Source organism: Aureobasidium subglaciale (assembly GCF_000721755.1).
Source record: "Aureobasidium subglaciale EXF-2481 unplaced genomic scaffold scaffold_38, whole genome shotgun sequence".
In the NCBI taxonomy this organism is placed as follows: Eukaryota; Fungi; Ascomycota; class Dothideomycetes; order Dothideales; family Saccotheciaceae; genus Aureobasidium; species Aureobasidium subglaciale.
The window spans coordinates 62,310-89,606 of NW_013566957.1; the positions used below are offsets into that span (position 1 = coordinate 62,310).

At 51.9% G+C, this 27,297-nt stretch overlaps 9 protein-coding genes across 9 annotated transcripts; 5 read left to right on the forward strand and 4 right to left on the reverse strand.

Annotated features, from left to right (window-relative positions):
- Positions 1–230: 230 nt before the first annotated feature.
- Positions 231–7,580, reverse strand: AUEXF2481DRAFT_9233 (uncharacterized protein; the record flags this gene model as incomplete). Its single annotated transcript, XM_013483676.1, has 2 exons — positions 231–2,744; positions 2,796–7,580. The coding sequence occupies 2 exons, from the start codon at positions 7,578–7,580 to the stop codon at positions 231–233; spliced, it is 7,299 nt and encodes a 2,432-aa protein (XP_013339130.1).
- Positions 7,581–8,218: 638 nt separating this feature from the next.
- On the reverse strand, positions 8,219–9,075 carry AUEXF2481DRAFT_9234 (uncharacterized protein; the record flags this gene model as incomplete). The annotated part of the gene is made up of 2 exons (XM_013483677.1): positions 8,219–8,869; positions 8,926–9,075. 2 exons carry the CDS (start codon positions 9,073–9,075, stop codon positions 8,219–8,221), a joined length of 801 nt encoding a protein of 266 aa, XP_013339131.1.
- Positions 9,076–9,427: 352 nt separating this feature from the next.
- AUEXF2481DRAFT_44869 (uncharacterized protein) lies at positions 9,428–11,360 on the forward strand. Its single transcript, XM_013483693.1, has 3 exons — positions 9,428–9,651; positions 9,724–10,738; positions 10,804–11,360. The coding sequence occupies exons 1-3, from the start codon at positions 9,522–9,524 to the stop codon at positions 10,970–10,972; spliced, it is 1,314 nt and encodes a 437-aa protein (XP_013339147.1). The 5' UTR covers positions 9,428–9,521; the 3' UTR covers positions 10,973–11,360.
- A 700-nt stretch (positions 11,361–12,060) lies between these two features.
- Positions 12,061–14,563, forward strand: AUEXF2481DRAFT_9236 (glycoside hydrolase family 3 protein; the record flags this gene model as incomplete). The annotated part of the gene is made up of 5 exons (XM_013483678.1): positions 12,061–12,187; positions 12,240–12,709; positions 12,759–12,816; positions 12,866–12,971; positions 13,027–14,563. The coding sequence occupies 5 exons, from the start codon at positions 12,061–12,063 to the stop codon at positions 14,561–14,563; spliced, it is 2,298 nt and encodes a 765-aa protein (XP_013339132.1).
- Positions 14,564–15,021: 458 nt separating this feature from the next.
- Positions 15,022–15,669, forward strand: AUEXF2481DRAFT_533988 (uncharacterized protein). The gene has a single exon (XM_013483725.1). The coding sequence runs from the start codon at positions 15,132–15,134 to the stop codon at positions 15,543–15,545; it is 414 nt and encodes a 137-aa protein (XP_013339179.1). The 5' UTR covers positions 15,022–15,131; the 3' UTR covers positions 15,546–15,669.
- A 1,530-nt stretch (positions 15,670–17,199) lies between these two features.
- On the reverse strand, positions 17,200–18,717 carry AUEXF2481DRAFT_9237 (glycoside hydrolase family 17 protein; the record flags this gene model as incomplete). The annotated part of the gene is made up of 1 exon (XM_013483679.1): positions 17,200–18,717. One exon carries the CDS (start codon positions 18,715–18,717, stop codon positions 17,200–17,202), a length of 1,518 nt encoding a protein of 505 aa, XP_013339133.1.
- Positions 18,718–21,026: 2,309 nt separating this feature from the next.
- Positions 21,027–22,194, forward strand: AUEXF2481DRAFT_33764 (uncharacterized protein; the record flags this gene model as incomplete). Its single annotated transcript, XM_013483687.1, has 3 exons — positions 21,027–21,207; positions 21,269–21,741; positions 21,802–22,194. The coding sequence occupies 3 exons, from the start codon at positions 21,027–21,029 to the stop codon at positions 22,192–22,194; spliced, it is 1,047 nt and encodes a 348-aa protein (XP_013339141.1).
- Positions 22,195–23,178: 984 nt separating this feature from the next.
- On the forward strand, positions 23,179–25,146 carry AUEXF2481DRAFT_703412 (polysaccharide lyase family 4 protein; the record flags this gene model as incomplete). The annotated part of the gene is made up of 4 exons (XM_013483726.1): positions 23,179–23,386; positions 23,440–23,840; positions 23,888–23,938; positions 23,993–25,146. The coding sequence occupies 4 exons, from the start codon at positions 23,179–23,181 to the stop codon at positions 25,019–25,021; spliced, it is 1,689 nt and encodes a 562-aa protein (XP_013339180.1). The 3' UTR covers positions 25,022–25,146.
- Positions 25,147–25,557: 411 nt separating this feature from the next.
- On the reverse strand, positions 25,558–26,975 carry AUEXF2481DRAFT_44878 (uncharacterized protein). The gene has a single exon (XM_013483694.1). The coding sequence runs from the start codon at positions 26,937–26,939 to the stop codon at positions 25,746–25,748; it is 1,194 nt and encodes a 397-aa protein (XP_013339148.1). The 5' UTR covers positions 26,940–26,975; the 3' UTR covers positions 25,558–25,745.
- Between the last annotated feature and the right edge of the window lie 322 nt (positions 26,976–27,297).

Sequence of the window (27,297 nt, forward strand, 5' to 3'; positions counted from 1 at the left end):
TTGCAAGCACCGAACAATTGTATCATCAGACTCTTCTTTGCCAATGAAGGCACAGGTATTCAAGCCGATAAAATTGTCAAGTAGAAAATAGTTTGGACACATGAAATTTCGTTTCTTTAATTCTTTCTTTCGCTTTCAGGATTGATAAGGACTTCCAATCGCCTTTCGCCTTTTATGTCCATATGGAACAGTATCATAGAACTAGTAAGATGGAGAGTCACCAGAAGTGCTCACATTCCGCTTCTCCTTCGCTTTCCTTCATGGCCACCAGGTTCGCCTTCTCCTCTTCTCTTACGTTCGGAGCGGTTGCCTTCTGCTTGTTCACCGCCGCCGCCCCTTCTGCTGCTACCACTTTGATCGTTGCTCTGGTTTTGTCCTTGGCCTTGTCCCTGGCCTCTGCGTCCACCATTGTTGCCGTCGTCTCTTCTTCCACCACCTCCTACGTCTGCACGGTTGTCGCGGCGGTAATCTCCACCTCTGTCATCACCTTCATAGCGTTGACTGCGACCGCCGGGATATCCAGAAGAAGGATCGGGTTGAGCGAAGCTCTGCGGTGCTTGTGCGGCAGAGGAAAGTGTCGGTGTAGCAGGCGCGGTGCGGCCTCCATATCCACCATCCCTGTTATCTCTCTGATCTCTAGCGGATCGAGGGTTCCTTGAATTACTCTGATGACCACGGTACTCTTCCGAAGGGGGAGGTTGATTAGGATTCTGGTTGCCGTGACTGCTGTGACGATCTCCTGCGTCTCTTCCATGACGTCTTGAATCTCTTTGCTCGCGGTCGTCATGTCTTCTGCTACCTCCGTTACCGCCATCGGGTCTTGATGGAGCTTGGAAATCTGCTCGCATGCCAGGAGATGGCATGACGGGTGATTGTGCGACGACAGGACTGGGCTGAACAGGCGAGGGCATCATGGCATTGCCACCTTGTGGTCCTCGGCCACCTGCCCGTCCTCTTATAGACGCACCATTGCCATTCGAACTCTGCAATGTGTCGTTGAGGCCCGCAAACCTGCGATCAGTACCGTTGTTTCTGCGATCGAGGGCGGGTCCGGCAGGAGCTCTAGGCATGGCTGCAGACGGTCCAGAAGGTGTGTTTGGCTGTGACGAGTTACCCATTCTGGGTCCTGTAGGCGTAGCTGCAGATTGCGGTGGGATATCGAGATGAGCAAGACGGGTAGGGTGGACACCGATAGCTTCTGGTTGCGCAGTAGATGGAGGTTGGCCTGGAGGGGGTGGAGGAGGTGGGGGAGGCTGTGATTGGAACTGTGCCTGCTGTGAGCCTTGTCGATCATGTGGAGGACGTCTGCCACGACCACTGGGTTCTTGAGGTGCATTGTGGGGTACATCTCTGGCATCACTAGGACGACCAGCTGGGCCACCTTGCCCTGAGAAGTTTCTGGGGGCGTTGTTCGCGAACCCTCTAGGTCCGGAAGGAGGTCCAGAAGGCATTTCAGGAGCAGAACTCAGACGTCCGTAGTTGGGATCTTGACTTTGTACATCAACGGCTCTTCTAGGGCCGCCTGATGACTCGAACAAGTCACGAGCGACTGGATTAGAAGGGACATCATTGCGACCTCCTCTTCCACCACGAGTCGCTGCCGGCCCAGTAGGTGGTGGGGGCTCATCTTTCTTCTCTACCTTCTCGGGCTGAACGCGAGCATTATCGCGAGCCATGAATGGGTTAGGGTCGAGAGGAGCTCTGCGTGGTACTTCCTTCTCTCGCACAGGTGGAGGAAGATCACCAGGTCTCTTGGGTGACTGAGGTCTTGATTCTCTAGACCTTCTATCATCGCGAGATGAGTCTCTAGATCTGCGGTCGACAGGAGGAATGTCACCTGCAATGAGGGCAAGTCGCTCAGGATTGACGCTGACTGCTGGTTGTGGCTGTTGAGCAGAATGAGAAGAAGCTCGGCTTATAGGTTGACGCTCGGCGCGCTCACGGTCGGAGCGTTCAGGACGGTCATTACGCTCAGGTCTATCATAGCCAGACCGGTCTGGAGGAGGTGCCATCGGGCTGGGTCCATTGGGGTAAGCTCCTCTATTTTCCTGAAGAAGCGTTCTCCCAGGATGAGGTTTGACAGGTTTGATCGGACCGTATGACTCGCGTTCGGCCATTCTAGGTTCCGGTACAGCCGCAGCAAGTGGTCTACTGTAGTGATCGCGTCTGTCATCACGAGCAGAGTACTCTGGCGATCTTTGACGGCTTCTTCCTCCACGTCCTGCAAGAGGTGGTGATGCTTCTCTCGGCATGCTGGTTGCGGCTGAACGGAGAGCCTCATTGGGTCGGTCAAGTCTTCCATATTCAGAGACATGACCGCGTTCATGAGATTCGTGTCGAGGAGCCGGCAATTGTGCTGGAAGACCACGTCCAGGTGGTGGCTGTCTGCCGGCAGGTGGAAGCTCGGGCTTACTAGGTAGTGAGTGAGGCAGTCGAGCAGACTGAGTTGATGATTGTCTAGATCCATTGCGTTGCGATGAATTTGGGGCTCTTGATTGACCTTCATTGGCCCTCGGTGGTGGCTTGAGATCAGCCTTCCTCTCAGGCAGATTGTCGGACTTCTTGTCAGCTCCTTTGCTTGACACTTGCTTGTCGTCGTCAATCTCTCCATCTTCAGACTCGCCTTGCTGAGCGGGCAAGGGAGGCGCCTTGAAGGCCTGAGCTGCAGGGTTAAGTGGTGTCGAAGTGCGAGAAGTGGGAGTCTCGGCTCGAGATGGCACAGGTTTGGCATTAGGGTCGGGTTTCTTGAGTATGTCAGATTTTTTGATTGGTGGTGATGATATTGTGGTACTCACTCCTGTAAAGTGCTCCTTGGAGACCCAAGAAGACTGTCTCTTGCGGATGTCACCCAGCGTACTTGCTGCAGCAAGCTTGAGATCAGCCCTGCCATCAGCCTTGCTAAGGGCAGTGACAGCATCGAGTATGATCTTGCCCATGGGCTCGGCAACGGGGAATTGTTGGGCAACAGCCTTGAAGACGATGATGGCATTACGAATGTGCATGTACTCTCCAGAGTCGAAACACATCTGGAAAGCCGCATTCAAGTTGGAATGCCACTTGTAGAGAAGTACACGGTACTCTTCATAGTTGAGGAAGGTTTGTGGAGTTTGATCTGGGTTGAGCTTTCTAGCAAAGCCAGTAAGCTGTCTCTTTGCTCCGAATGCATTCTTCTCGTAAGCAGTTCTGTCGGCATGCCAAGATGAGAGCTCCTTGAGCACTTCATTCAAGAAGCGACCAAAGTTCTCAGACTCTCTGGGTGTGCATTGGAACATGAGCGACGAGAGTTGATTCTTGCGCAACAGGCGGTCCAGCAGATGCATAGTACGGAATCCGGGAGCACCATTGTTGTGGAGGAATTTCAACATCATGTAAGTGTAGTGAGCATCCAAAGGAGAATTCATCATTCTCGGGAGGAAGCAGTTCTGAAGGAGACTGGTGTGCAGCAACTCAACCTTGTTATGGAAGTCGGTGAACCAATGGTCTTTCTCTTTGTTGAGTCTGTTGCGGATTTGGGTGTATGCACCAATCTGACTCTTCATCTCTTGAGTAAGCTTTTCTCTTAGCTCGCTAATGGCCTTCTTCCTCTTATCCTTGTCTTGCATGCCCTTACCACTGACATCAGTACGATCGTTGTTGATTTGATTGATGAGGTGAGACTGAGTAGCGAGTTCTTGGTCGTAGCTGTTGGTGTTGACCAGAATATCTTCGAGACCAAGAGTCCAGAAGGTGACGTAGAATGGGATGCTGATGCATTGCTCGAGCTTGTCACCAAACAGAAGACGAGTCTTCTCAATGAGAGGAGTCAAGACGGGATGCCAATGAGAATCGGGTGAGGGAGTAGGAGTTGAGGTGTCAACACCGTTGGCATGGGCGACACTCCTCATCTCCGCATCTGTTTCGGTGAGGGATAGCATGGGCTTGTCTTCGGTTGGTGGCGAGGTGACTTCCTCGCTCTTGACATCCTTCTCTTCAGCATCGGTCATGGTGATATCGCCGGTGGCAGGGGCCGATTGGCTCGATCTTCTGGCCTGTTGTTCGGCTTTCTTGGCTGCGTCGCTTTCGGCAATCGCATGAGCAATACTTGCACGACCAATCATGAATGCAATCGCGGGCTCAAGGCCAAAGTCACCCATCAAGCTGACAGTGTCGGGCACGACAGCGTCGAATTCGGCGGGCGGAAGGGTGCTTCGGAGGGTCTCGAGGTACTGGTTAAAGACCTGGTAGAGCTTATCCATGTTGTTTCCGAGTACTTTCAGAGGCGCATCTTGAGTAGATTCGTGATGGGCATACATCTGACTTTCTTGAGCAACTGAGATCAGGAGTTGACCAGCAAGCCCAGGCTCAGTGAGTGCTTTGACAAGACGACGAGAAGGCTTCTCCATCTTGTGTCTCTCGTCGAGCAAAGAGATCAGAGTTTGAGCCTTCAAAACTGGTCCGCCAGCCATGGCAAGAACCTGCGACTCGTTGAATGTCATGTCAGATTTGATACCAACCATCTCGGTGATGATTTGCTCAAGAACCTCGAGGTCGGTGGAGTTGCCAGCACGGAGTTCATTGGTGACGTATTGAAGAATAGGCGAAGGATCCATGGCAGAGTAGCGCTTAAAAATGGAACCAGCAAAGGTCGAAAGTGCACGCAACCAAGGACTGGTGAGCATACCGTCGGCTTGAACACGATTTCTGCCACCTCCACCAAGCGCATTCATCAAACACCAAGTCAAGACATCATAGCCGAGCATGCTGAAGTAGCGGACACATTCCACGACAACATCGATAAGGTTGTCGTAGGACTCCATCTGGTGGATTGCGACTTGCATGACGATACCGGGAGAAGAGAAGGCGACCTTTGAGAGTGCTTTACCCATGGCTCTAACATTAGTCTTGCTAATACGCTTGAGAACGTCCTTTGTCTCAGCCTTAGTGAGGTCAAAGGCAGACTTGATGTCGGGGAGGCGAGAGGTGTTGCCGAAATGCCACTCGGCATAGATCGAGTAGCGAACGCTGACCGAGAAGAATTTCAGGAGCTCAAACATTTCGTTGACATCCCCAGTGTTGTGCTTGGTCAAACTCAGAGCAGGGACAAGCAAGCGCTTGCTGAGATCGATCCAGCGGGCGTAGTTGGACTCTGAAGGATCATCTGTCAAGCTCTTCTTACCAATACGGGCAAGCTTCATGAGCAAAGCAGAGTCTCTACCAATCTTGACACCGGTCAGGTTGAGAAAAGTACTGCAAAGTTGAAAGACGTCGTCGACTGATTGACAAACGGGAATGTTGTCGACCCAGTCGTCCCAGTAGAACTTGTACTCGACAGCATCACCATGGTCGGGACGGTCGAGGTTTGCCCATCTCAAGGTCTTTAGTGGTGGAGCAGGAGTGAGGTTGAGCTGGCCCTTGGGCAGACCAGTAGGATCACCAATGTGAGGTTTGGCATCATTCATACCGGGTCTGTTGGCAAGAGGTCTGGCGGGCTCATAGACCTTTGTGAGCATGTGGTGAAGAATGCGGTGAATGTAGTCGGGAAGTTCGTGGACAAGATCTGTCAGCCAAGGAAAACGACCGAGAATGTACAAAGCCTCGGGCAGACATCCAATAGCGAGCAGACTCTTGACCAAAGCAACCTTTTGATTGGCTGGTTCGGGCAGAGCTTCCTTCTCGCCGTCTTCTATGGCAGCACCGGCGGCAGCGTCGGCATCTTGCTTTGGTGTAGCACGACCAGAAGCATTTTCTCGTAGACCACGAACAGCAGCGGACGGAGCAGGTGCAGTGTCGTCTGCAAGAGCACCGGCCATGGCGAGAGCATTGAGAGCACCACCACCAGGCTTGGCTGCCTTTTCTCTCTCAAGCTTCTCCTTCTCCAGAGTCTCCTTGGTCTCGCCCATCTTGTCGTCTGGTGGGTAGAGGTGAGGATAGAGGTCTCTCAAGGAGATGAAGCCAATCTTGATGAGGAAAGCGGCAAGGTAGATGAGGTTGTCTGGGAGGACATCATTCTTGTCGCGTGCGGCTGAAGAGTAGAAAGCGAGCTTGAAACCAAGGAGTTGAGCAGCATCAGAGTTGCCAGGAGGGACGACGCAGCCAGTCTGACGCATCCACTTGCGGGCGTTGTTGGTGCGAAGACGACGGATCATGTTCATCTCACGACCTCTGGCATCCAGCTCTGGCTTGAGCTCGGTGTTGAGTAGATCAGCGACGGCAGAGGCATCTAGATTTGTGATGCGAAGAGCACCAATGTCAAAGAAGGCTTCCATGCCGACCTTGCGCACTTGCTGCCAGAAATCGACATCACGAGCTTCCTTGAGAGCGGCGAGTTGAGCACGCTGTTCTGCAGTCTGACTCCAGGATGCTGAATGCGGAAGAGCCCATGCTGGTAGAGATGTGAAGCCTTGACCCTGGGTTTGAAAGCCTTCGGGAACATGTTGTTCAGGCCACCAAGAACTCGCGCGCAAGTACTTTATGAAAAAGCGAAAGTTCTTGATAAGGAGGTTAGCCATGACATCCAGGGTGATGTCCAGCACGCGGCCGACATCGAGGTCGAAAGAGCCGACGAGAGCCTTGATGCGCAGGAAGGTGTCTTCGGCGATGAGATCCGAGGTGGAGCCAGCATTGGCGGCGTTGAAGTATTCGGTGATGAGTTTCGAGTAGCCTTCGGACTCTTCACGCAGGAGGTTGAAGTTTGCCTGGCGGTAGATGAGGTTGGTCGTCTTGCGGTTGCGGATGGTGGAAAAGGTGTGGCGCACGAGACCGAGGGCCGAGAGCGGCTCAATGTCGAGCTCGTTGCGGAGGAGGTGAGAGTCGAGACCAGCGTGGTAGATGAGCGTCTTGAGGACGGGACTCTTCCAGTCGGCGTCGTCGAGCAGGGTCAGCGTGTCGGCAAAGACGGACTGCAGCTCTTCGGCAGGAGCGACGTGTTTCAGCACTTCGGCACACTCTCCGGCAGACAGACGGCCGTCCAGTGTCGACCTCAGCAGCTCTTGCATGACGACGCTCGAGATGGTGTCCTTGTCTTCGGCCTCTTGCAGGGCAGCGAGTACCGACTGCTTGCCTCTTGCTTGCCATGCGCTCACAGCGTCGTCGGTCAGGTAGTCGTAGGCGTAAGGCGGCGGAGGTTCTTTGGGTGTTGGAGGGTATTGTGGAAGGACGAGTGGAGGGGCGGGCGTGGCTGAGGGAGTCGAGACGAGGGCGGGACGTGTTGGCTCGGCTGGCTGCGCTGGTGCTTGTGCCTGTGCTGGCGAGGGAGCGGGCGGTGCACTCTGCTGCTGCTGCTGAGGAGGGTGTTGGTGTGGATGCGGCGAGTTCCTGTTGGACTGCGGCTGCGAGAAGTTTCCCTGGCGGTTGTGCGTGGGAGTCGAGTTGTTTGAGCGGTGGCCGTTGTTGTTGCGCCCTCCTCTTCCTCCTCCTCCATCTCCACCATGTCCGCCATGGCCCCCGTGTCCACCTCCACCTCCACGGTGGTTGTTGTTGTTGTTGTTGTTGTTGTTGCGCTGGTTCTGCTGGGCGAGATTCAGATTCTCTGGGCGATGAGGTGAAGCGCGCGACTGGCTGTCATCCTGTGGGCGCTTCCTCTTTGCTTGACCGGGCGGCATTGCTGCGAGCGCTGTGCTTGTGTTGGGTGCTTCTTAGCGCGTCTTCATGTGTTGCGCCTTCATCAAGTGTTTGCTGCCGTGACGCTGATGATGATGATGATGATGTGTGTCAAAGTCGTCGGTTGTCGCTTGTCGCTGCAAGGCGCGTCGATTCAGGTGCAGAGTCCAGCCAGTCCAGAACACTTCACTGCGGCAGATTCGTTGGTTTCAGTCGATGGATGCTGGTGAGAAATGGTTGGTGATTGTCTCTGTCGGTCGCCGACCCTCGCTCAAGCTTCACTCCACTGCTGCCGTCCATCAAACTGGGTCTGTGCTCAATACCATCCAGCTTCACCATTCAATTCCTCATTGCCCATCATCAATCAAATCGAACACACATCAGCCTATTGTTATTCGTCTGTCCCGAGTTCAGAGTAATGCAAGTAGTTCTGTCACTATATACCGCGCCGCCTCCCGAGTGCTTTTCGTACAAGTCATTTCTCCATCATCCCGAGAGCCGTGAATCACCATCTTTTTCCAACATACCAGAAACCCATCGCTATGCCGTCAAACAGATAACTCAATCAATCAACAAGAGGCCGTCCGGTCAGAGCAGACCATTGGAGTCAAACAGGAAGAAACCGCTCCGTCAACGCAGGCTACACAAGTCCGCCAGTCGCTCCCCCTGCAAGTCCCTTTGCCGTGCCCGTCACTCCATCCGTCTTCTTGGTCACATCGTTCAATCCCGCCTGCTTGGTCACTCCATCCAGATTAGCCTGCTTCGTCGCCTTGTTGGTGACATTACCCACGTTGGCATTCTTCTTGATCGAATCCGCTTGCTTGCCGAAGTCGACTCCACTAGACTTTGCCGGGTTGTCTTGCAGCTTCCTGGGCTTGCCATTCGTCTTGGGACTTCCCTCATCCTTGTTGCCATTCTGACCGGAGTGCTCCGACTGCTCCTGACGAGCGCCACCCATGATGAAGTCGAGTCTTCCTCCAGTAAGAGCATTGATCTTGTCACCGATAGCATCTCCCTCTGCAGCAGGACTCTCGCCCTTGTTGAACCACTTGAGAAGGTAGTATCCACCTAGGCCCCAAAGGAAGAAGAAGCATGCCGCGAGGCTGGTGAAGAAGACGGTGGGGAACAGAATCACCAGCGCGACAATCACCATGAAGAGGGTGAAGCCGATGGCTACAAGCAGGCCGACCAGCAGGGCGACGACGAGCGAAAAGATGAAGACGGTCAGGGTGAAGAGGATGAACAAGAACATGGGCGGGCCCGTCAGGGCAATGTTGGTGAGGAGGAAGGCCTGAATACAGCTTGTCAACGCGCTGAACTTGACATGAGCAGACGAGGACAACATACCGACAGCTTTGGGTTCTTGATGGCAAACTGCTGCAGCTTGGTCAGAAGCTCCTGACGCCGTTCTGGCGGAAAGACCGAGTCGACTATGGCCATGGCTTTTGTCGTGACTGTGTTTGCCAGGCCTTCGATGGTGCTCATGAGGGCAGACATGGCGGGCAAGGAAGGAGCTCGAAAGTAGGTTGAGACTAGGGAAGGGAGATGACGGGGAAGTGTCTCGGGTGGGTAGGGAGAGAGGTAGGCAAGCGGTTTGTGACTTGTCGCTGCTCAATAGAAGGAGCAGAGGAGACCTAGCTGTATTTTTACAGACGACAAGGCAACTACTAGACGTGCAAGTCGAGACGGGCCAGACCGCATCTCCCTTGTGCAAGACGGCAGGAAAGCAGGGTTTCAGAGCAGGGAAGATGGCAGTCGCGTTCGACACACACGTCACTGCTCGTTCAGAAGTTGACAGCTGCGGCATGCACAGGCCACCGTGCATGACTCTGGCCGGGCCTGGGAAGCGGGGAAGTCGAATCGCTTTTGCAAAAAGTTTGGCGCCTGCAAGATCAAAGGCCAATTCGAGCGCGCATCCACCAAAAGGCATCCAGCAACACACAATGGCCGTACAGGACGACAAGAAGAGAAAGAGAGCTGCCGAGGGAGGCGACGCTCCCAACAAAAAGGCATCCAGCGCCGCCATCAACGTCCACTTCCCTGCACCGCGCGACGAGTTGTACCCCGTCATCGGTATGCACATCTCCTTGCACCGTGCTGCCGTCGCGGTCCGTCTCGCTGGCCACAGCTAACTCGTCCATGCAGCCGCCGCACCTGGTCTCAACGTGCCCAGCGCTCCCTTCAAGCCGTTCGTCAGGGTCACAAACTCCAAGAAAGAAGGCGCCTCGCCCGCTCCGTCGACACACTCGCTCCTCCTGCACTCGACATCACACGCCCGTCTTGACTTCACCGCCCAACAAGAGTCCAACTCGGATCTGACCCACTACGTTGCCGTCTACGACCCGACTTCCTCGTCGCTCCAAGTCCTCCCTGCACACGCCGTCACCCTCCGCACAAACCTCCGCGCAGAAACACAAGAAGTCGCTGCTCAGAATGCCGTGCGCTCTTTTGCTCAGCAGCGTGAAGATCTGGGTCAAGCCTTCGGTACAAAGAAGGCCAAGAAGGCGCTTGCTTCAAAGGTCGAGAACGCCATCACATCAAACGCCGACAGGAACCGTGTAGGGGGCAAGCTGGACAACGTCGAGTCTGCCGTCATGGACAGTGTCAAGGAGGCCTCGGATGCCATGCCCGCCAAACAGGCCCAGCAAGAGGAGATTCTCGCTTCGAAGCCCATCCCCAAGCCCGACCTCAACGCCAAGGAGGCTGAGAATGTCTATCCCATCGAGAAGCTCATCCCTGCAGCCGACATGCGCAACTTGGCTGTCCAGGATTGGCAAGACAGTGCCACTACTGGTGAGGAGATGAAGTTTACTTCGAGATTCGTCGCCCACCGCGTCCCCCCAATTGCCGTTCGCGACGACGTGCAGAGACTCAAGGCCCTAAAATACCTCATGCTCTTGATCGACTTCAACCTCGCTCTCAAGCCTGCAGGAAAGGCTGGCAAGAAGGTGCCACAGAGGGATCAGCTACGAAGCAAGCTGGAAGGCTGGCCGGAGACCCTGATTGAGAGTGTCAGGAGGAGATTCTCCGACAACAACGAACTCAACAAGTGGCACATGGACAACCTGATTACACACATGGCCGCCATTTCCTTGTTCGTCGATGGTTACAAGACCGACACACACGACTTGCGCGAGGATCTGCGTCTGGAGAACAAGCAGTACGTCTATCAAGTCCATCAAGTCCATCAAGCCTGCCTCCGATCATGCTAACACAAACCAACAGAATGTCGCAATATTTCATGGAATTGGGCTGCAAGGTCAACAACCCGACGGAAAAGGAGCAAGCAGACTTCAAGATCCCCAACAAGGCCGTCGCTGCACAACGCAGAGTCGCCAAGCTCAAGATTCCTCTCGACTTCCCAAAGGTCAGAATGATGCCTCGAAGAAGATGATGCTTTGCGAGCAATCTCCAAAGCGTCTTCTCTCCCAAAATTTGATACCCATACCAATTTCCCTCTTCTTTCTTACCATCGTCGTTGTTGCCGATCCTCTGTTTCGAATTGCTCCATCTCTTTCCTTGGCGTCGTCATCGGTGGTTCGGTCAGGGTTGTACCTCAAGCAAGTCCTTGCAACACATGCGGCGACATTGTCCACTCATCTCTGTGAATTCCTGTTATGTTCTCGGCATACACATGCTTTGTATATTTACACAGCCATTGATCGACTTGGAACGTCTTTTCCCTTGCTGCTGCCGCTACAATGTTCAGATATCGAATTCCAGCCCTCGACGTTTGTGAAACGAGCAAAAGACACACAAGTTATCATCGACAATGTTGAGACGCGCAGAGATGACGCTATTTTCTGCAATAATCTCTCGAGTAAGACATGACGCCGAGAGGAATCAACTTTAGAGCTCCTAGATACTATTTAGCTATTACAGAGCGCGATGCGCTTGATGCATCGTCGCCGTCAGCGTGCCAAGCACGAGATCAGGGTTGCCCTTCTTACAGCACTAGATTTCGGATGTCTGTCTTGAGGTATCCGAAGGGCTCCGACAGCGGCCCCGCATCTCAAAGATTGGCAAGTGCAACCTTACCCCACTTGCGTCACGCGGAGAGAAGGCCTTGTCCAACCTCTTCGCGTCACGTCTTTCTCACCTCGACTCGAGGACCTTTTCCTGCCTTGATGTCTATACTTACTAACGCCATCATGCTACTCTGTCGCGTGTGTACATGTAGATCGATATAGACTTGATGGGGCTACGAAATGACATCGACTAGTCTGACATGACTACCAACATCACGTCGCGTGTTCCGATGGCGTGCAGCGGGTCTATCATGATGGTATACGGTCTAAGCCACTTCAACAAGGATCGTCACCGCTATACCTCTATACCCTGGTAAACTCACCTTCAGCCAAGATGTGAACGCCGTCTTGGTATCGGGCAGCATCCTACGTGCCGCCGGCCAACTGATGAGTACTTAACATGCTTGTCCTCCGCCGGTCGGAAGCTTGAACACACCACACCTCAGCCTCAAACATGAGGTCTGTTATTTCTGTCAACGCGCTTTTGGCGCTGGCGGGTCCTGCGGCGGCGTATACTTCCTTGAGCTATACTAATGTGTCTGATCCTTATTATGGGCAGAGTCCGCCTGTGTATCCTTCTCGTGAGTTATGCTGCTACTACAGCTCATGGAGTGTTATTGACATGGAATCTAGCTGCCGGAAACGGATCGGGTAGCCCTCAATGGGCCAATGCTTATGCTCAAGCACGCAATCTCTTATCTCAGATGACATTAGAGGAAAAGGTCAATGTCACCCGTGGCTTTACTGGCACTTGCGTCGGTAACACTGGCGCTGTCCCCCGTCTTGGCATCGAGCCAATGTGTCTTGCTGATGCTCCGGATGGTATTCGCGGCCAAGAGTTCGTCAGCGCATTTCCAGCTGGCATCCACGTTGCTGCTACATTCGACAAAGATCTGTTGTATGCTTATGGTCGTGCCCTTGGTGAAGAGTATCGCGGTAAGGGCATCAATATCGCTCTTGGACCTGTTGCTGGACCACTTGGAAGAGTTGCCAGAGGAGGTAGGAACTGGGAAGGTCTTTCTGCTGATCCTCATCTTGCTGGGATTGGTATGGGAGCCATCACCAGAGGTATTCAAGACATTGGCGTGATCGCTACAGCAAAGGTGTGTTCTCTTGGAGGAACTTAACCGATCTAGGCTAACCTATCTCCAGCACTGGCTCTTGAATGAAGAGGAGTTCCGCCGTAACCCTGCTGTTGGAGAAGGCGAAGGTCAGTGTCACATCTCAACTCTCTTGTTACTACGGCTAACGGTGTTCAGCCATGTCATCAAACACTGATGACAGAACTCTGCATGAACTTTATGCTTACCCCTTCATGAACTCCCTTCGCGAAAACGTTGGCAGTGTCATGTGCTCCTATCAAAGGTACATCTCTCACTGATCTCGGCTGCGTGATCACTGTCCGCTAACATATCTCAAGATCTAACAATTCGTACGGGTGCCAGAACTCGAAGCTCCTCAACGGTATTCTCAAGACCGAACTTGGTTTCCAAGGCTTCGTCATGTCTGACTGGGAAGCTCAACATTCTGGTGTCGCATCTGCAAATGCTGGACTGGATCTTATCATGCCTGATGGAGGCTTCTGGGGTGGCAATCTCACAAACGCAGTCAACAATGGATCCGTATCCGTTGACCGTCTTGATGATATGGTCACGAGACAGTTGGCTGCCTTCTTCTACGTCGGTCAAGGCGAGGGCTACCCCGATGCAGCTGTGCACAGCAACCTGCAACTCCAGGAACCTGTCAACGTTCAGGCTGATCATTCAGATCTTATCAGGGAGATCGGTGCTGCTGGCACAGTCCTTGTCAAGAATGTCAACAATGCTCTTCCCCTCAAGAGTCCTCGCTTCTTGACAATCTATGGTTACGATGCAACCATCAAGGCGATACCTTGGCAGAACCCTTCCAGATATGGTGGTGGCTACGAGGTCAACTTTGGTTGGACTACCTTCAATGGCACAATGATTACTGGTGGAGGCTCTGGTGGCAGCACACCACCCTACGTTGTCTCACCATTCCAAGCCATCCAAGAACGCATCGCCAAGGACAAAGGTACTCTCCGTTGGGACTTTTACTCTGAGAATCCCTACCCACCTTACGTCAACAATGATGCATGCTTGGTCTTTGTCAATGCCTATGCTTCTGAGAGTTTTGACCGTACTACTCTGGCTGATGAGTTTAGTGACAATTTGATCAAGAATGTTGCTGCTAACTGCTCGAATACCATTGTCGTCATACATTCTGCAGGCATCAGAGTCGTCGATGAATGGATCGATCACGAGAATGTCACAGCCGTTCTGTTCGCTGGTCTACCAGGCCAAGAATCAGGCCACTCGCTAACAGATATCCTCTATGGTGATGTTTCGCCCTCCGGGCGCCTTCCCTACACTGTCGCCAAGAAGGAAGAAGACTATGGTAACCTCCTCAACTCGACAATCTCCTTTGATCCTCACCCACAGTCAAACTTTTCAGAAGGTGTCTACATTGACTACCGCCACTTTGACCACTACAACATAACCCCTCGCTTCGAATTTGGTTACGGGTTAAGTTACTCGACCTTCAACTACAGCAAATTGCAGACTGCAAGATTCGCTGATGGCAAACTCTCGCCTTATCCTGATGCGAATGTCGCCATTGTACCTGGCGGCCACCCCCAACTCTGGGAAGAACTCTTCAGCATCTCCTTTGAAGTCACCAATACAGGAAATGTTACTGCGCATGAAGTACCTCAACTCTACATATCAATCCCCGATGCACCCAAGAGGCAGTTGAGAGGCTTTGAACGTGTGCTCTTGCAACCGGGTCAGAGTAAGAAGGTCAATTTACCTTTGACAAGACGCGAGTTGAGTATTTGGGACGTCGTTGCTCAGCAGTGGAAGTTACAGGCTGGAGAATATCCTATTTGGATTGGTGCCAGTAGCAGGGATATCAAACTGGGCGGCCGTGTCACTGTTTGACCTGAGAGCATACTTCCCAAAAGATCAGGCTATTTTGCCAGACTCACCCGAGCACAGGGCACCCCTTCGTCGGCGTTTCGATCCCGACGATATATTGTCTATACACTATGCAATTGTATACAAAGTCACACACACACGAGCATCTCATTCAAGAGATTTCAGAAAATGAGCGCGCGCGTGGTTACTGGCCGCGCCCGATCTACTAGCCTAGTAGGCCGAAATCTCTCTCGCGCGCCAGAAAGTCGTAAGAGGGCCTCTTGCGCGTTCTGGCTCGCGATAATACTAACATCCCTTGTCCCTCTACTAAAATTGGGAAAATCTAGCCAAAAGGCCCTCTCTGTGACCTAGTCAGCACACATCACTACCGACATGGGACAGACTCGGCAAAGAAAGCGATTCAGATGCGGAAAAACTCACGCCGATCTTCCAGCGAAATTTGGTGACTCGGGTCCTGAAATTCGTCCAAGGCGGGGATTGGCCTTTATCAAATAGCTCGTTCAATGGTCTCACAGCGTGAACAAGTGGAGAATTCCTCTGATATTTTCCGGGCTCGCATTTCCAGGATCCCATGATGCCCGGATCTGGATTCGGCTCTACAACTTCAGGGAACAGTTCTTTCGTCCCTGATGTCTCCTCTTGGAGCAAACAAGAGCATCAGTCGACAGTCATCCGAGAACACCATTTTATAATTGGTTTCGATGGCTTGCTCGAAAACGGTGAGCTACTCTTGGTACTAGGCCGTCCCCAGGAAGCTGCTGCTCTACCTTGCTTGAGAGCACACAAGATCAAATTCAATGGACTCACACTCGAAAAGCAAAGCAAGATGCAGTATAAAGGGATGTCATTCGAGGACATGCAGAAGTTCTACCCCGGGCAGAAGTGGTCTATACCGCTGAGGTCGACCAACACCTGCCTCATCTTACTCGGCGAAATGCTAGAGTTTGTAACTTTCGTCAGAGCTCCACATGCCCAAGTCTGGTAAAGAGCTAGGCAAGGATGAATGTCAACATGGGAAGAGAGACGAGAGTGAGAGAAAAGAGGCCTTCATACCGGGTGTCATGAAGCCTTACGCTGACTCAAATACTCTCAGTGGTCTATTTCCTATTGAACGAAAAGCTTTATCGAGTATTGATTGGACGGAAGACCTCTTGTATGGAAGACATCTTCTTACCATTGGGGAATGAGAAAGAGTGAAACGAAAAATGATAAGAAGCTAGAAAGCTAGCTATATGATCGTACGAAATACCAATCTCCTGCAAGGAACTTCTTGTGCCTTGCCTTTCGGGTCATATATGCTAGGTCCGACTGGCATAGTGCAGGTGTATCGGCCTTTGCCGAAGTTCAATACGACAGTTCGGTACTTTTACGGAAGCCAAAGAACTGGCGGCGTCGAACAAGTAATCCAGCACCGTACCGTCTAATGCCGCGCGAAGATCGTCTTCGATTGTTGGTGAACTACCGTTCACCAACACATCAAACACCGAGTTCTGATCCGACAAAGTCGGCAGAAGCGCCAGCAATAGCAATGATAGGTCCAATGGTTGGGTTCATTTTTGCCAACTTGATTGCGAAATAGCCTACGGCGGTACTGGCTGCATTTACAACTAACGGAACCTTTTTGCTTTGTTAGCTGCACCCTTGTCGTTACGGTTCCACGGTGTGGGTATTTAGAGGTTGCGATATAGACCTATGGCTGGCTGTGAATGCAGCGAGAGGGATGATAGCTGCCGCCTCGTCACGTATGCTGTCTGGCAGGTGGAAGACTGTATGCGCTGGACACATGGCATACTCCGCATAGGTTTCCGTAAGGCATATCGAGACAATGGAAACCTGCAACACGATCGCCAGATCGGAAGCTGTGGACCTCTGAGCCTACTGCAGTAATGATGCCGGCGCAGTCATTGCCCTGGTTGATCTACACGTCACCAAGGAAATTTGGCTCCTTGTGACCACTCCTTGGGGTACCGAACCGTGGGTCCCACGAGCGCTTATCAAGCGGGTCTCAAAAAACATAAGCTGAACGACATGTCTTTGCGCGATCGAGCCTGCACGTCTGAAGATCTATCTCCAGGATGGCTAGTCGTCCGACTTGGGTATACGACACCTAGTAATCGACAAGTAATGGTGCCATGGTGTATATCGAATCGTTGGCCGTGAGTACCAATCGATCAGCTGATCGGGAACGATATTGATGCTACAGGATCAAGGGAAACATGGTTGAGAGGGCACATACGACTTGTTCTGACTACAGTTTTGCGAAAGGGCTGACGCATTAGAAGAAAATAGCGCATCACTCCGCATGAATCCAGAGGAGATAGCGACGCGGGAAGCCTGTCTATAGTGGTAGAGGCACAAATCTTGAGATGAAAAGGTTGTGATGGCTACGAGAACAATGCTTTCATGGACAAGATTGGTGTTTTGTAAATTGTCTTGACTCTACATGTTTTGCAGGTAACCAAGAAGTGAAAGAGAAAAGCCAATAGTTAGAAAAGGCTTTCAAATGATGAACAAAGAAGTGTGTGTATAAAATTCGCTCGCAAAAAAGATACGAAACAGGAAAAAGAGACAAATGCTGATGCAAGATAGGATGTGTGTTCGTCAGATATGCAATTTTGAGATCAGGTCAACTCAACCGTTTACAGGAGAGCGACGGCAGCGGCACCGAGGGCAAGAGCAACGGAACCGCCAACCTTGGCACCGGCACCCTTGTAGGGAGCGGCGGTACCGGTGGCGGAAGCTCCAGGGGTCTGGTTGGCGGCCCATGAGGATGCGAGGGTGGTGCCAGAAGCTTGGCCGATGAGACCGCCGGAAGCGGATGCGACGGCGCCCGAAGGAGCAGCAGCGCCTGAGGGAACAACAGCGCCGGAAGGAACGACAGCGCCAACAGCGGTGGGAACTCCAGCAGCGTTGCTCATGGTGGTAGCGGCAGATGCGGTGATAGTCTTGGAAATCTTCTCGGTGGTCAAGAAAGAGGTAGCGGCAGTGAGGACGGTCTTCTTTCCAGAGGCAAGAATGGTGGCTCCAGCAGGACAGTAAGTAGTGTAGGCAGTGGTGACCTCAGTGACGTAAACAGTTCCGTTCTCGGCGTTGATGGCTCCAGCGACACCAGTGGTGGAAGCGGATCCGGAGGCAACCTTGGAAGCAGCAGCAGAACCAGAAGCAGTCTTGGAGGCAGCAGCAGACGAGGAAGCAGAAGACGAAGATGAAGACAGCGACTTGGCACCGCAAGCAGAGGCGTTGGGGCACTTGAGGTCGTAGAGGGACTTGGTGTTGGCACCGTTAATTCCGCTGGCAACCGAGAACGAAGGCGAAGCGCCATCATCGTTCAAGATGTACCACCAGAAGTTGATGCAGCGGGCCTCAAGCTCGCAAGCAATTTCCTGCCAGAACTTGGCAGCGTTCTCGACGCTGGGGACAGCCTCGTCCTCAGCCTCACCCTTGACGGGCCATCCGGTCTCGGTAACCCAAAGAGGCTTGCCACCAGCAACAGCCTCAACCTTGTCGTAAGCCTTCCAGAAGAGGTCGGATGCGTTGTCAATGGAGTTACCCTCACCATCCTGGTAGAAGGGGTACTCATCAAGACCAAGGAAATCAACAGCGCCGAGAATGGCAGAGTTGGAGGTGTTGGTGAAAGCGTTCCAGGTGTCAACGTGACCGATGGGGACGTTGGCAAGGGCAGTGCCCTTGACGAGCTCACGAACCTGACCAATGTAGTCGACGAGAACGTCGGCAGTCTGACCGTAACCACTCTTTTGCTTGATACCAGTCTCGGAGATACGGTAAAGGTCCTCGGAGCCGACAGAGATACCGACAGTCAAGTCAGCAAGACCCTGAGAGCCGAACTGGCTGATGGCGGTCTTGAGAGCGGAAAGCTCGTTGTTGAAAGCCTCTTGGTTCTCGGAAGCCCAGAGACCAAGAAGAAGGGTGGTGTTGGTCTTGATGGCAGCGGGGATGGCAGAGATGACAGTGTTGGCAGTGCCATCCTGGATCATGGTGTAGAGACGAGCAGAAGCGTAGTCGGTAATGGCCTGAGCAGACTCGAACTGAGTAGTGAATGTGTCGAGGGTGTTGCCCTGAGAGCCGTAGTTGAAACCACGAGAAGCGGCCATGGCTGAGGCAGCGCTGCCAGCCAGAGCGTAAACGGAAGCACGCATTTTGATATCTGAATTATCCTAGTATGAAAAAGGGAGACGGGAAATAGTGAGTGTGTGTTTGTCGAGAATAAGCCCAAAGGAAAGAGTGACAATGGGTTGGACAATCGAGAAAGTGGATGGGGAAAAAAGATGTAGAGGCCCAGACACGCGGCGGTCTTGAAAGTTTTGTACCTGCGTGTACTCGCCCTGATCTGCGCCCACAGCCGGCGCCGGCGTGTCAGTTGCAGTCTGAGACGACCAGTGGAAGGATCCGCTCCGTTGACTTGTACACAAACAGGCAAGCCTATGCCAAAGATAGTAAGATGAAGAGAAAGACCCACATGCGCCCGCGAATCAACCGGGCGAGACAAGGTACCAGGCCTTCTCCTGAAATCGCCATCGCTTGGTGCATTGATGCGCACCATGACTATTACTCGTCTCCGTATTGATAGTCCTTCATCTGGGAGATGGCCCTCTACCCTGTCTGTTTATCTCCAGCAATTACACAACTGCATGGCGGATTGTGTCTGGTTATGCGTTGTACTGTTGTACTGGTCCGCGTGTCGTTCCAAGACAAGAGCCGGGACAAGCAGGTTGTGGCGCTGGGAAAAGCGTTGATGCCGCGTACCTCGAGCTAGCCTCTTGTCCAACGCGATCGTCATCTGACTGTCAACGGCAGCTCAGCGGATTGGCTGTGCGGAGATTGTTGTGCACTTTGCTGCCAAAAAACTCGGCTCGCTCAGTCCGGGGAGCAACCAAAGATTGGCCAAATCTCACGCCCACCGCTGCGCCTCCAAACAGCCAGCCAGCACCGGGCATCACCGTGCAGGCCTGCCAACGGCTGTCCGGGTTGATGTCGAGATTAGATGACTTCATCCAGGCTCTTGCTTGATTGTTTGTTTTGTCAGAGGTCTTCCAGAAAAGCAACGGATTGATTGCGATTGTCCGTGATGACCAAATTAAAAAGTCAATTTTGGCTGCAGATCAATAAGATGAGCTGTACGCGCACATCATCTGTTGAATCTCGAATTTCGTCGCAACCTTGCACCCAGCTGTCCTCGCGACTTGTAGACCATCATCTCTTGACTTTGGCGACTTCTCTCTCTCTCTACTGTAGCTTTGCTTGTCAGCTGATTCCACGGCGAGCGCTGGAAGTGGTTAAAAGCCACTAGCTCAGACATTGCTGTCCCATACAATGTCACACGATATGGCTACACAGGACCTGCCGTTTGACTTGGTAAGTTGTCAAGCCCTCAATTCAACTCCATCACCACTTTCAAGGATGAGCTCAGGAGTAAAAATAGATGTTAGACTAGTGATTCCTTATGAACACAATTCCTCTTTCTGATCGACTGCGAACATTTCATCAGTCATTCACGTATGACTTTGACCATCATGACTGACAAGATTCTACAATAGAGACCATCGCGCCTATTCGGCCGGCGGCTGGCGACACCTTCCAAACTCTCACCTCGCGACGCATCCAGCGACATTCCTACACAGTCGACAGCTGTCTTTCTACTCTGATGATTCAAAGGGCACTCCTGCCTCACAAAGCCAAGGCGATGATGTGCCTTTGTCGTCGCACCGTTGGACATCAGGCTGCAGACTTTCAACAAGCGTCGCCCTGTCAACAGCAGACGTTGAACAAGAACGGTATTGGATCTCAGCCAGCGTATTCAATCAGCCGCAAGCCTTCATCCATGTCCGACTTGCCATTGAGTCTACAAGTCCTCAAACACAGATCCAAGGCCTCGTCGTCAATTTTGAGGCCGAGGGTTCGCATGATGAGTCCATGAGTGACGATCACGCCGACTCTCACGAAAACCGTTGGCAGCTTCGTATTAGTGTTCCTTTGGGGTCGTAGACGGTATCGGAGATCAGTAAGTCGAAAGCAGCACGACAATTGGTGGTATACACGAGAGCGCGAATTCGCATGCTGCTGCAGTGAGGCTGCACGGCTATCGGGTTCGATGTTCTCGATGAGTCAACACACGTCTCAAGAGTCGCCAATAACGACGCATTCAGCTTGTGTAACGAGAAGTGACGACAAGACATCCTTCCACCCCGCTGAAAAGTACCTCAAGTCACCATGTCCAAGTAGTATTCGCTTAACATCAACTGTCAGAGTTTGCCCTTGGAGTCTTCAAACGAGTTTTCTCGCTAAATGTTACTTAAAGTGTAAGGCCGAGGCGAGTTCTTGGCGACCTCGGCCTTCTCTACGAACGTAAGCTCTCCCCGCGTTTTCGGATCTCAAGAATTACTCTTATACCTTCAAGACCCTTGATCTGAACTCGATATTTCTATTCAGTTCACACGTTTCACACATCATGTCTTCTCAATATCAATCTGTGCATCTTGCTGCTCGCCCTAAGGGTGAGATTGTTGCTGGTGAGACTTTTGAGGTCAAGAGTAATGCTGCACCCAAGGAGTCGGATCTCAAGGATGGTCAAGTCATCTTCCGCTCTCTGTACCTTAGTCTTGATCCTGCCATGAGAGGATGGTTGAACGGTGAGTGATGGTCTAGCAGTTTTCAAGTTCTACAAGCTCCATACTGATATACTTTCCAAAGACACGCGGTCATATGTCCCTCCTGTCCAGATCGGCGAAATCATGCGCGGTGTCGCAATTGGCACAATTGAAGCTTCGAAATCAGACAAATTCCCTGTCGGCACCCTTGCAACTGGCTTTGTCGGATGGACCGAACTCGCCGTCGTTGAGGAGAAGGCTCTCGAGCGTGTGGATCTGCCTTCAAACGGTCGCACCACCGATGCTCTCGGTGTCCTTGGAATGACCGGCTTGACCGCATACTTTGGAATCATCGAGGTCGGTCAAGTCAAGAAGGGCGATTTCGTTGTTGTTTCGGGTGCTGCCGGCGCTACTGGAAGTGTTGTTGCACAGATTGCCAAGCTCAAGGGTGCCAAAGTGTTAGGTCTTGCTGGTAGTGACGACAAGGTTTCCTGGTTGAAAAATGATCTCGGTCTTGACGAGGCATTGAACTACAAGGATGCCGATTTCACCACAAAGTTCAGAGCCGCCACAAAGGTACGACGAGATATTGCGACTACTTCTCTCCTCAGATCATCATGCTAACACGCGTGTCAGGGCTTGATCGACGTCTTCTTCGACAACGTTGGTGGTGATATTCTCGACCTCGCTCTCTCCCGTGCAAAGCCCTTCTCTCGCTTCGTCTGCTGCGGCGCCATCAGCGATTACAACAACGCCAGCCCAAGAGGACTCAAGAACTACATGATGATCATCTCCATGCGCATTCGTATGCAAGGCTTCATCGTCTTTGACTATGCAGACAAGTACGCCACTGCTCGCCAAGAACTCGCTCAATGGTTGGCAGAAGGCAAGTTGCAAAGGAAGGAGACTGTTCTTGAAGGTGGTTTGATCAAGGCAGAGCAAGGATTGAGGGATTTGTACAAGGGTGTTAATACTGGAAAGCTGCTCGTTGAGGTCAGCAAGCAGAAGGATGGCAAGGCTAGACTGTAAAACTTAGTGTTCGTTTATGAAAAAGACGATTAAGAATCATGTGTTTTGCGCTGGGATCATCCTTGTGAGCAGTACGTCGCACGATTTCAATGACGATGCCGCCTCACATACATTACGACACCTGATATTTGGGTCTTTCCGATTCCTTGTCAAAGTTCGAAATCAAGCACAAAACGCAACAAGTCTTTGAGATGGATGAGGCTGCTACGTTTGGTGCATCGAGACCATGTTCGATAAATTGAGAGCTCTTTATCGCTGGTCAGGGTGGTGCGCCCGAAAGTCCGTTTCTCCACTACGCCACAATTTCGGTGTCGCAAATTCGCCATATCCAGCTTCTTTTTCTTTCCCACCCAACACGCATAGATTTATTCTCGCTATCATTGCCTTAGCAAGACGCAAGTATGCTTGCGTTGTATCAAGGCCAAGGGCCTTTTCCCTGATACGAGAATCGCTGCCGGGCGCAAGCGACCTGACATGAGCGACCAGGCGTCCGCCGAGGCAGTGGCTCATTGAGATAGATTACTCCCGCGCAAGCATACTCAAGACAATAAGGAAGTGCAGAGCTATGCACATGATGCCATGCAGAACTTCGAAGAGGAGCTTGGCCACTACGATGAAGCGCATCCTTCCAGCAGCGACCCTCCTTGGCCATGAGATCTACCCCACCTTCGCTTCTCAATCGTCCAAAGGACCGACAGCAACAGCATGATGCCAATATTCTACTGTACTGATCTACAAGTCTACCAGCACCAGATCCGATCAAACATGAAGATGTAAAGGCACGAGGACAGCCAAGTACGATTTTCCACGAATGGCCATGGTTGTCTTCACCCGTCCCTGATCGTCACCTCGGTGCCTATTCATCCGTTGCAGGTTGCGGGGAAAATTTTCTCGTATAGTCTTCAGCATGAGGTAAGTCGGTATAAAAGGAGTCGCAAGGTGAGATATTGTCTGTTCTTAGCAACTGTGGTCTTTGTATTCAACATGAAGTATTCTGCTATTGCATTGAGCTTGCTGCTCGCTGGCACTTCTCAAGCCAAGCAGTACGGCTTCCTGAAAGATAATGGCGACGGATCTTGGATCATCGGCAATGATGTCTGGAATATGACGCAAGAGCAAATCTATGGTTCTAAGCTGTATTACAAAGATCAGGAACTTGTTGGAGAAGCCACAGGTCACTATGTTAGCTACAGTAAGCTGCCCCAACCCACGACACATCATTCAAATACTAACACATCATCTCAGATGGAGCGGCTAGTAACCTTGCCTGGACGAGTGCAAAGATCGTCAAGACTGGAAGCAATTACGTCGATGTCCAATTTGATGCAGCAGAAGGTGAAATGCACTGGGTCATCTTCAACGGCCTTGCCGGTGCATATCAATACTTTGTCAACCGAGCTCTGCCAGTTCTGGGAGAATTCAGAACGCTTTGGCGACTCGACAATGAGACATTCACAAGCGCGTACAACGCAGACAAAGATGGAGTATTACCTCCTCTGTCAGAGTATGCAATTTCGACCAAAATCCAGGATGAGACTTGGAAGACTCCTGAAGGCGATTATCTAACTAAATACGATTGGTCTGGGTTTGTCAGAGAGCAAGAGTATTGGGGTGTTTATGGTGAGAAGTTTGGCAGCTGGTATTTGGTAAGTGTGTTTTACGATCACGACCCGACACACTCTCACACGAACAGCATCCTGGCAAGGACTACTTCAATGGCGATCACTTGAAGCAGGAGTTGATGGTAAGTATTTTGCTTCATGAATCACCTCGATACGGAGGCTGACGTTCTTCATAGAACCACCGCGAGTCAGCCACCGGTGATGCTGTTCAGCTCAACATGATCCACGGAACCCACTTTCAAGCTCTGTCCAACGACGTGCTACCAAATGGCAAGATCTGGGGCCCATGGCTCTGGTATCTGAATGACGGCTCAAAGACAGATGTCGCCCGTCGCTACAACAACGAGATCAACTCTTGGCCCTACAAGTGGCTTGATGACGCCGCATACAAGTCTCGTGTCGCTTCTGTGACCGGTAAACTTCTTCTTTCGGATGGAAGACCTGCCGCAGGTGCTGCTGTCTTCCTTGGCGACAATCATCCTAATAAAACGACATTGGACATGGGTAGTGATTACTACTACACCACTTACGCTGGCAATGATGGTTCCTTCCGCTTCATCGACGTCAGAATTGGCGTGTACGCTCTCCAAGCTTGGTCGAATGGCGGCAGCATTGGCGATGTAACGACAACATATCTCAAGAACGATGTGGACGTCTCTGACTCCCCAACAAGCAAAACTCGTCTTGAAAAGTTGACTTGGTCTGTCCTAAAATCAGACACCATCTTCCAAGTCGGCGGATTCGATCGCAAGTCCACTGGGTTTGCATTTTCTGGCGGTTTTGGCGCTGGCAGAGTTGCGAACTGCCCAGCAAATCTCACCTACACAGTCGGTAGCAGTCAAGAAAGTGACTGGTGCTTTGCTCAAAACGCAATTGGAACTTACCGGATTGCCTTCCCTCTTTCGGCTTCGAACATTACAAACGACGCTCTCCTTACCGTCAGTCTTGCCGGCTATAGTCAAGGCACTACCGTCAACATTTTTGCCAACGAAGTTCGTATTGGCAATCTCAGTAGCAGTGGTATATTGTCGGATCCTAGCTTGTATCGCTCAGGTACCGTGGCTGGAGAATGGCATCAATTCGAGTTCCCGATCAAAGGGAGTACATTCAAGACGAATAACAAGATTGACTTTCGTGTGATGAGTTTATCGTCGAGTCTGTGGAGGGGACCTATCTACGATGCAGTCAAGTTAGAGTGGATCTAGAGTTTTGACTTGGCTAATATACAGAGGACCTCGTAACGATTGATTTATCTTCTGACCGCGTCCCTATCATCATGCCACGTATATAGATCATAGATCTGATTAGCTTCGTGTGATGGTTGACGAAGGTGCGCTCTAGATAGCGCGTCCATTCGAGACCAGCGGATTCTCACCGAGAGTCTTCGTACGGTACATAATCGAGCAAGCGTACCGAAAGATCCGGATCCTTAAGAACATCTTTAGAGGCCTCGAATGTCACGAACGGGTGAGCCGACACCCAGACTAAGCAGGGCGTGGACTGCGCGTCGACGAGACCCATCACGAGACCAGGAAAGAACCTTTCATGCTAAGGCCACAAGCCTTGCATCTCAAGACTACAAGCCTTGCAACTCAAGACTACAAGCGTCTGAGTGCAATGGTCCTCGTACGAATAAAGTTGAGCGAACTTCTCGGGTGCAAGGATCTTGTATGAGGTTGTCAAATAGTTGGATTGCAAACAGTTGACATATATGCGGATTACCGCTACTCATAGCCTTCGGACGCAGACTGCAACATGCATCATCACATGCAGGCTTGACTATAAGTTGGATAAGCAAAAGAAGGCTTGAAGAGAGCGATAGGAGAGCGAAAGGAATAACCACCATACGATCTATACAAAACTGACCCCATCGAACGCATAGATGATACAAAACTGCCTGAATAAACGAGACCAGACCTATATGATTCCCTATGCAAAGCTGTAGACGATCGTGCCCACAGTAAAGCCAGAGGGATACTGAACGATATTAGAAGCAGATCCAGAAACATAGCTCGATCCGCCACCTCCTCCGCCAGCGATTGCCGAGCCCACGTTTCCTGCGTACCAATACGACGATGCTCCACTGCCTCCACCATAGTATCCTGATCCGCCACCACCCGAGCCTGAGGTGACGCTTGTGCCTTGCGTGATCACGCCATTACCGCCATTGATCCCGTTACCTGAATTCCCTAGCACTACTTGGTCGCCATAGCCCGTGTGGCCGCCTCCAGCTCCGGCAGCTGAGAGTGTGCCTGGTGATCCTCCAGAGGATGTAGCGAGGACATTGCCAGCAGAGTTTTGCTGACTATAATTTACGCCAGGCGTGTTAGCTGTACCATTACCACCGCTGGAGGGATAAGTGAAGCTCTCCACGTTCCCCGCACCGAAATTACCCGAGGACACAGGAATAGTGCCTCCGCCACCGCCGCCAGCAACGACAATCAAGTCGTTGTTGACATAAAGAGCGGAAGCAGCACCGCCACCTCCGCCATTGCCGACTGCAGAACCGCCATTTCCATAAGCACCCATGCCAGGTGCAGCTCCGTTGCCGGCACCACCAGCATACGCACGGATACTTTGTGCAGGAGACACTACGATTGTGCCAGAAACAAGGGCACCATAGCCACCGCCGCGACCAAGCTGACCTCCTGGACCGCCTACAACCTCAAATCGAAGGGCGGTCGCGCAGGCTGGAACGGAGAAAGTACTTGTTGCTCCTGCAGTACCTGCTGCAGTCATTGTGACAGAGTTCGTAGGAACGGAACAAACAGGAGTCCCGATGATGACCGTGCCAGAAATAGTGCCGGATGGTGGAACTGTGCTCGTATAGCCAGTGTCGCCAGGAGGTAGAGTAGTGTACGAGGTTACAGTGCCAGGCGTCAATGTAGAGGAAGAAGACGGGACAGAGCTGACGATCGAGCTGGAGGAAGATGATGCGGTGCTAGTAGTCAAGATGGACGGAGAAGAAGACGCAGAGCTGATACTCGAGGTGGCAGAAGAAGATGTCGAGGAGCTGATGGTCGAGACAGTATTACCATCATTAGGCGTGGGACAGTAAGATCGAAGAAGATGTCGAAGAGCTGAAAAGGTTTGTGATATACTGGAGGAAGCTACTTTACACATGTTCGAGCAACGATACTTCTGATAACAAGCTAAGCTACTTCTGCTCCAGCAACTCATGTCAGTCTACTATCCTGTTAACTCGTCGAAGTAGTCGAGGTACTCAGCAGGCAGATTGTACAGGCAGCGACGATGATGGAAGGGCACCCTGCGAAGCATCCAGCGAATGAATCTTCGTTCAGTCCGTTCACTCAGATTGTAGATTTGCTGGTCCACCCAGTCTCTATGCCTTTGTCTAACGTCATTGGCTCTTGCGGTAAGCTTTTTCAGCAGAGCTGCTTTGCCGTCAGAGGTCAGAAGAAGGGTAATGTCAGCCAACATCTTGTACGTGCGTGCCATGCCTCCTTCGGAATGGTTGTTT